Source organism: Carassius carassius, chromosome 11 (genome assembly GCF_963082965.1).
Source record: "Carassius carassius chromosome 11, fCarCar2.1, whole genome shotgun sequence".
NCBI lineage: Eukaryota > Metazoa > Chordata > Actinopteri > Cypriniformes > Cyprinidae > Carassius > Carassius carassius.
The window spans coordinates 22,642,447-22,650,144 of NC_081765.1; the positions used below are offsets into that span (position 1 = coordinate 22,642,447).

Below are 7,698 nucleotides of genomic sequence, written 5' to 3' on the forward strand. Positions count from 1 at the left end.
CAGTCAAGAACCAGAACCATACCTATTTGAACCAGAGTTTACAGAAGACGAGCTGCGTGCTTTGGAAATAGAACGACAGGAGGAGGAGGTTGCGATCGCTCGTGATGAGAGCAAACATGAACTGGTGGTGTGAATGTGGGGGAATATGCCAATCTATGCCGACGGAAATAGAGTGTCTATGCTGTAGAGAGTGGGACATGTTTTTGCCATTGATGACCCGGCTCAACACGTCAGATCAATGAGCGTGCCCGAAGTTGTGTCACATCTACAGCGGATTTCACGGCGCTGATCCATTCTGCAGTACTCGATTTTTTTTTCCGGTGTGACAAAGTGAACTGGAAAAAACGCCCCACGACGAATGGACCAAATGGACAGCTGTCCACAGAGTAAGTGATTATTTTAATCATGACGCATGTATAGATCGACCCATATTATAGCTGTATTCACATAGAGTTGATGTTTTCACAGGCAATATAGGTTATATAGGAAGAGAAATAAAAGACAACTTACATGTGCACTTTGTTCTTCCTGTGTTTTCAAAGTAGTCCTCTGGTGCAAAATGTTCTTCGCAAACACGATACTGCTTTATTTTGTTGAGAGGCGTTGAACTACAGATCTCCAGAGCTGCTAGCCATTTATTTCTCAGTTCCACATTAGATGGAACTCTGTGAAACATTACATTCGTGTATGTCCTTTGCTTGTTCTCACAACCTTTTGCTATGCAGGTAATAACCATGTTTGCTGTAACTTCTCAAAATAAATCATCCAAAAGCGAAGACACTCGGTGCAGGTCACGCCGGTATGTTCTTCTTATTCTGTTTTTTTGACGCGTTGCACGCCGCTATGTTGACGGAATTCGTGGGATTTCATGTGTTGCGTGATATCTCTGCACCGAAGTAGCAGTGCTTCGCCTGTGCTTCCCCATAATATAGTCCCAAGTCAATATCTGCCTAGGAAATCGCCTAGTGTTAATCTGGATCGCTATTTGTACTCGTTGTGAATACGCAGGCCACAAGAAGTAATTAGGTGGGTTTTTTTTATTTTTTTTGATCACTTTTACTCAGGCCATGCTAGCTGACAACAAAGGATTCCATTCATTGTGCTAAGCTAAGCTAACGCCGACCCAGTCAAACTAAAACAATGCATGCACTGACACAAAAATGCATTTGCCCACCTATCTAAATGTAGGAAATAATGTGAATAAGCCCTATTTCAAAAAACGGTGGAGTGTTCCTTTAAGGCATTACAAGAAACTGACGAACCAGGCCACTGCAGGATAACAGGAATGACAGTGCACGACTCTGAAGGAGAGATGGAAGTAGCGCTCGCCAGTAATCCCTCACCTACTGACGAGCGCTTGCTTTTATTGGACATGTTGCCACGAAGTGGTTGGCTGCGCCACAATACATGCAGAGACGATGAATGATGCGACGTTCCCTCTCCTTGGCGGAAATGCACAGTCCACCTAACTGCATGGGCTCTGTTTCAGGCTGAGTAGGTTGGGGGGAAGAGACGGGTGCGGCGGCGGAACGAGCGGGGAAATCCATGACCCTGGAGCGGCGGCGGAGATCAAACCTCTTCTCTGTCCGTATGGCCAGATCAATGAGGAGGTCGAGACGAGTCGGCAGATCATGGGCGAGGAACTCATCCTTGATGCTGGAACTGAGTCCCTCAGGGAAACGTGCCACGAGCGCCGGCTCATTCCACCCACAAGTGGTCGAGAGGGTGCGAAACTCAATGGAATAATCAATGACTGAGCGTCTGCCCTGATGGAGAGTGGACAAGATGCGGGACGCCTCTTCTCCACGGGCCGAACGGTCAAATACCCGAATCATCTCCTCCTTGAAGTAGTGAAAGCTAGCGATGTACTCGACCTCAGCCTCCCAAGCAGCAGTTCCCCACTCGCGGACATGTCCAGTCAGGAGCGAGATGACGTAAGCGACCCGAGCTCGCTCTCTAGCGTAGGTCACTGGTTGGAGAGAGAAGACAAGTTAACATTGGGTGAGAAACGACCGACACTGTGAGGGCTCACCGGCGTAACAAGGAGGGTTGTTGACTCTGGGCTCTGGAGATTCCAACCCCCTGGAAGCAGGAGAGCCAGCCTTAAGTTGGTGAACCTGCGTGGACAAATCCGAGAGCTGGGCGGCCAGGTTATCAACCGCGTGCCGAGCAGTGGCTAGCTCCGTGTCATGTCTTCCGAGCATGGCTCCTTGCAGCTCAACAGCAGTCTCAATCGGGCTTGCATTCGCTGGGTCCATTGTTGGCTTGATTATTCTGTGATATGGAAAGATGAGGAACCAAAGGCGGTTATGCAAAAAGAAGCTCCTTTAATAGAGTAGTGTTGCAACAAAACAAGTCTTCGGAATAAACAACAAAAGCAGCCGATGAGCCAGTACCCAAACAGTGAAAACAAAGTCCTTCACGTAAATCAGCAAACAGAAAATTCTCGTCGGTAAACGGGCCGGCGCTCGGGCAGCGTGCGAAGAAGGGCGTTCGCTGACCTCCTCTCTCCCTTACGAGATTACGTCAGGTGGCAGGTATGGTAACTGTCCAGAGTACTTGTCAGCAACAGCAGGACTGGACAGAGAGCAGAGCAACAGGTTAACTCAGAGCACCGTTACATCTGACCTGAGACTGGAGCACGAGAGGCAGGGTAGGACCCGACACGACAGGACAGGACAGGACTGGCACAAGATGATTGTGAAGCTTAACTTGATGATTGTGAGGCTCTCATAACACCTGAGCAGTGCCACAGAGTGATCGACTCCATGCCACGCCACATTGCTGCAGTAATTTAGGCAAAAGGAGCCCCAACTAAGTATTGAGTGCTGTACATGCTCATACTTTTCATGTTCATACTTTCAGTTGGCCAAGATTTCTAAAATTCCTTTCTTTGTATTGGTCTTAAGTTATATTCTAATTTTCGGAGATACTGAATTTGTGATTTTTCTTAGTTGTCAGTTATAATCATCCAAATTAAAAGAAACAAACATTTGAAATATATATTAGTCTGTGTGTAATGAATAAATATAATATAAAAGTTTCACTTTTTAAAATGGAATTGGTGAAATAAATCAACTTTTTGATGCTATTCTAATTATATGACCAGCATCTGTATAAATGTAATCACACAATTTTTACAAAACCATTCATTTAAAAATGTCCTGATGATTACATAAAAAATATGGAAGAAAGAGAATATAAAAAATGCACCTTATAGACTTGAGCTGGTATACACTGCTATAAAATAAACTGTATTTTTTTTTCTTAATCTGATTTGTGTAATCTTCTGTTCCTTTTAAACTCATAAAAAGGACCATACAGTTGTCAGACTCTTCTGAAGGGAGGCACACAAAGACGATGGTAATCCAAATAGCATCGAACATTGTAAAAGTTCGGTGTAAAAACCGTGCCATAGGCCTATAAAGATTTATAAAAAGGGAGGATGTCCCTTATGACTTGACTATTAATATTCAAAATACTGGCTAGGTAACATCATTATAGACCCCTCTCCCCACGGACACAACCTGTTTGCACTTCTCCCTTCTGGCAGACGCTACAGATCTCTGTGTACTAGAACAGACATAAAAAAACATTTTTCCCCCAATGCCATCTCCATCTTAAACAGCTAACACAGAAATGATTACCTGTTTTCTGTAATTCATTTTTCCATTTCCAGCAATTGCTTCTTTCAAGTATTATGTAAATACATATTCATATTTTATTTATACAACAGTAAACAATACACAAATCTGTACATAAATCTTCTCTTCCAGATTTTACCAAATTATCATCATCAACATTATTATTATTTTCTTCAGTCTTATTTAATGGTTCTTTCTGTTCTCGTGACGTACTGTATATATGTTTGTATATATGTATGAGTGTATTTACCAAGAGTTCCTAAATAAATTCCATGTGTTTGAACACACTGTGGGAATAAAGCTGATTCTTATTCTGATCTAAGTCATTTTAAAGGCTAAATAAAAAAATATGTAAAAATTATAATTATTTGATTACTGGATTGATTGTCACTCAATTACCAAATAATCGCTAATAACAGCCCTAACAAAAAGCAACTCCAAGACTCTTACACCATTTATATGTAGAAAAATCCAGCTGAGAAAAACTGTTCAATAGTGATGAGGGGGGAACAAATGCATGTTAACCAAGGTCATCTGCTTTGCATGACACATTTTGCCCACTAAAAACAATTTTAGCCTACAAATATTTAAAACATCATGTGGTTCAATATTGACTTTAGCAAATAATACTATCTCCATTATCAGAGATTGTCATGGTGGATTGTCATGGAATTTTTTCCCCTTTCTTAGTTTCCTTGTATTGTACAAACATGTGGCAGCTCTGAACAGATAAATTAACCATGGTTATATTTATTGTAAAAGTGTAATAACCATGTTTTATTTGTGTAAATTTGTTTTGACATATTGATTACCAGTTCTTTAATCACCTTTTTACAACCAATACTGTACCATGGCCAAACTACAGTTAATGTAGCAAAACCATGGTAACTTTATGGTTACCATGGTTTAACTATAGTTAACATTTATTTATTTTTTACTCACCAGCATTAGTGAAATACTGTAATGTGAAATACTGTAATGTGTAAGTGACAATGAAAATGTAGCTGAACTTCAGCTTCTTAACTTGAGCTTTTCTGATATTTTTTAACAAATATTTTATTAATTAAGGTTATTTGAGGAACCCTGCCGTACTGTCACAGATCCCCTACTGGTCATGGATCCTCTGTTGAAGATGACAAATATAAATAGAATCGCTTGGTTTTTACAAAACCATTCATTAAAAAAATGTCCTGATGATTACATTAAAAATATGAAAGACGGAGAATATTTAAAAATGCACTTTATAGACTTGAGCTGGTATACACTGCTATAAAATAAACAGTTTTTTTTCTTAATCTGATTTGTGTAATCCTCTGTTCCTTTTAAACTCATAAAAAAGGACCATACAGTTGTCAGACTCTTGTGAAGGGAGGCACACAAAGACGATGGTAATCCAAATAGCATCGAACATCCACGATTGTGACAACACTAGAGTTATCGAAACCACTTTGATCTTCTTGAAAAAGCACTATATGGTTCTACATCACATCATATTTTGTGTTTTTTCTTTTCTGTATAATTTTAATTTAACATATGAAAGGCACTATGTAGTTTATCCACTGATGAAAAAAAAATTTTTGCTGTAAAAGACACATACTTCTCTTAACAGATTTGTTTGATTTTCACAGTATGTATGAATCCTCAGCATCTTCACCGTTGTCATCACCATTATACAACACCATCATCTTCATCCTTTGTGTTGACTGTATAATCTGTGTTCTTTTATTAAGTTGTAGTGCTTGTTCTTGGAGGCAAAGATATGTATAACTAATGGGCCATCACTGTTGCCAAAGTAGGTTTTCTACTCGCCACTGAAAAAATAACTTAGTGAACACACTGAACAGTGAACAGCCATCTCTAATTTATTATTACTTAATTCTGGTAATCAGAAACACATTTGAATTGTCCCAATGTTGCGTTGTCCTGTATATCAACATCCTATGTAAAAACCGTGCCATAGGCCTATAAAGATTTATTAAAAGGTAGGATGATATTTTATTTAGCTATATGGGTCTTATCTTTCCCCATTCTCCATTATTTGGATTTTATGTGTACACATCTCCACAGAACAAACAATCACATGCTGTATGATCCCCATGACTTATGCACACTTGACAACAAGTAAAGTATAAAAGCAGCTTCTTTCTGGAACTTCACAAAATCTTCCTCTGAGATTCTGAAGGCAACGATCTGAAAACCAAGGTGAGATTTTGGCACACAGACCTACTGAATAACCTTTATAAAATATCTTTGTGTATTGTTTTTCGACAATCCACAGTGTGCAGAGGGCAGACATTTAAATTTCCTGCTTATTAATATTTTTTAGATACATCATGGCAATGCTGAGAAATCTTCTGCTTCTTTTCATTGTGTTCTCTATGGGGAATGCAGAAGGTAAACAATACATTTATTTGTAAAAAAAACCCTGTTATCCCTTTCTTGTTCTGCCAATCCTTTGAGATTGTTTTTAATAGTGTAGTTTAATGGAAAGGGATATTAGAAAATGTTATAATATTTAAGAGATAAAAATACTAATATTTGCATGACTAATGAAGGACCTACATAGTCTTAAGTGAACGTATTTGCAGCACATAATCATAAAATGAGCTACATAAAATAATATTAAAAACTTGCTGTTAATATTAACCTTTATGTACTGGGTACAGTTGATATAGTTGAAAGATGCCCCAATGGATGGACAAATTTTGGAGTCCGATGCTACAAGTTCTTCTCTCCGTCAGTTAACTGGATCACAGCAGAGGTAAAGTGTTAGTTACAACAAGAAGATTTTTTTAAAGTAGAACTTTCTTTTCTGCAAATAGAGAATAAAGAAAACAGATACTGAGCAAATAATCAATCAGAGCACTTTGTTTGAAAATGTCTTAACAAGTCACTTATGCTTTACGCTAAAAAGATTTTATGTAATGACATGAAAACATCTATTTCTTTAGAAAAACTGTCAAAGTCTGGATGCAAATCTTGCATCTGTGCACAATAAACTGGAGAATGATTTTCTGATGAGTCTGTTGCCTTCTGCTACCACACATATTTGGGTTGGTGTTCATGATGGTGAACAAGTAAGTTAAAGATACGTATTTGTTTGTCTGAAATGTCTTTGTTAATATTTACATTTTCATTTAATCATTTAGCAGACACTTTTATCCAAAGCGACTTACAAATGAGAACAATAGAAACATGTTAAGTGTCTGTAAAGTGTCTTTATGAAGATTTCAGCACAAGACAAAGTTTCTAATGAAGACGATTTTTCGTAGGTTCAAATGTGAACTTAATGAGCTGTTTACTGTAATTACTTTGTTCTTTAGGAAGGACAGTGGTTGTGGTCTGATGGAACTTCATATGACTATACCAACTGGTGCTCTGGGGAACCTAACAATGCCTTTGTCGAGAACTGTATGGACATCAACTGGACCGGTCAGTCTTTTTTTATACTTTCAATGATAATTTACAATGCTATAGTTTCATATCATATAACATTAAATGGCTCAACTGGATATCAAGTTGAACATAATATTTTATTTAGAGTCTAACACCAATATAGTGATCAGAATAACTTATTTTATATTTCCATTCTATAGCTAACCGTTGCTGGAATGATCTGCCCTGTTCATTCCAAATAAGCTATGTTTGTGCTAAGGACTTGTGAGATCATACGCAGTCATCCTGCTCCACAGTTACTTCAATTGTACTACATTTAAATTTTCTGTTCTTATCTGTACAAAAAAAAAAAAAAAAAAATTCATAAAAAAACATTTAAAGAAAATGTAATTCTCTCATAGTTTTATTTCTTCTCAATACCTTGTCTGTTACACTCTTCAAATCAATAAAAGCATTGATAAAGCAAATCATGTGTGTTGTGGCATGTTGTGGTGTTACATCAAATCCATGTATTAAAATATAAGTAGACTGTGTAGCAAGGTTGGTTATTAGAATGGCATTAAATTAAGTCATCAAAATTTCATAGTCATCAGACAGTTTTTATCTTCTCATAAATCATATGAGAATCTTTTCATATATAAAGTAGCAAAAACACACT

General features: G+C 38.0%; 1 protein-coding gene across 1 annotated transcript; it reads left to right on the forward strand.

The window, feature by feature from the left end:
- Positions 1-5,762: 5,762 nt before the first annotated feature.
- LOC132152484 (ladderlectin-like) lies at positions 5,763-7,400 on the forward strand. The gene is made up of 6 exons (XM_059561246.1): positions 5,763-5,846; positions 5,971-6,038; positions 6,311-6,405; positions 6,596-6,721; positions 6,968-7,076; positions 7,241-7,400. The coding sequence occupies exons 2-6, from the start codon at positions 5,978-5,980 to the stop codon at positions 7,306-7,308; spliced, it is 459 nt and encodes a 152-aa protein (XP_059417229.1). The 5' UTR covers positions 5,763-5,846; positions 5,971-5,977; the 3' UTR covers positions 7,309-7,400.
- Positions 7,401-7,698: the final 298 nt, after the last annotated feature.

Bases quoted from the DNA above. Each gene is read 5' to 3' on its own strand.
- LOC132152484 (XM_059561246.1), top strand. From the start codon at position 5,978: ATGGCAATGCTGAGAAATCTTCTGCTTCTTTTCATTGTGTTCTCTATG. The intron at 6,406-6,595 runs GTAAAGTGTTAG...CTATTTCTTTAG, and splicing joins TTAACTGGATCACAGCAGAG to AAAAACTGTCAAAGTCTGGA. The intron at 6,722-6,967 runs GTAAGTTAAAGA...TTTGTTCTTTAG, and splicing joins GTGTTCATGATGGTGAACAA to GAAGGACAGTGGTTGTGGTC.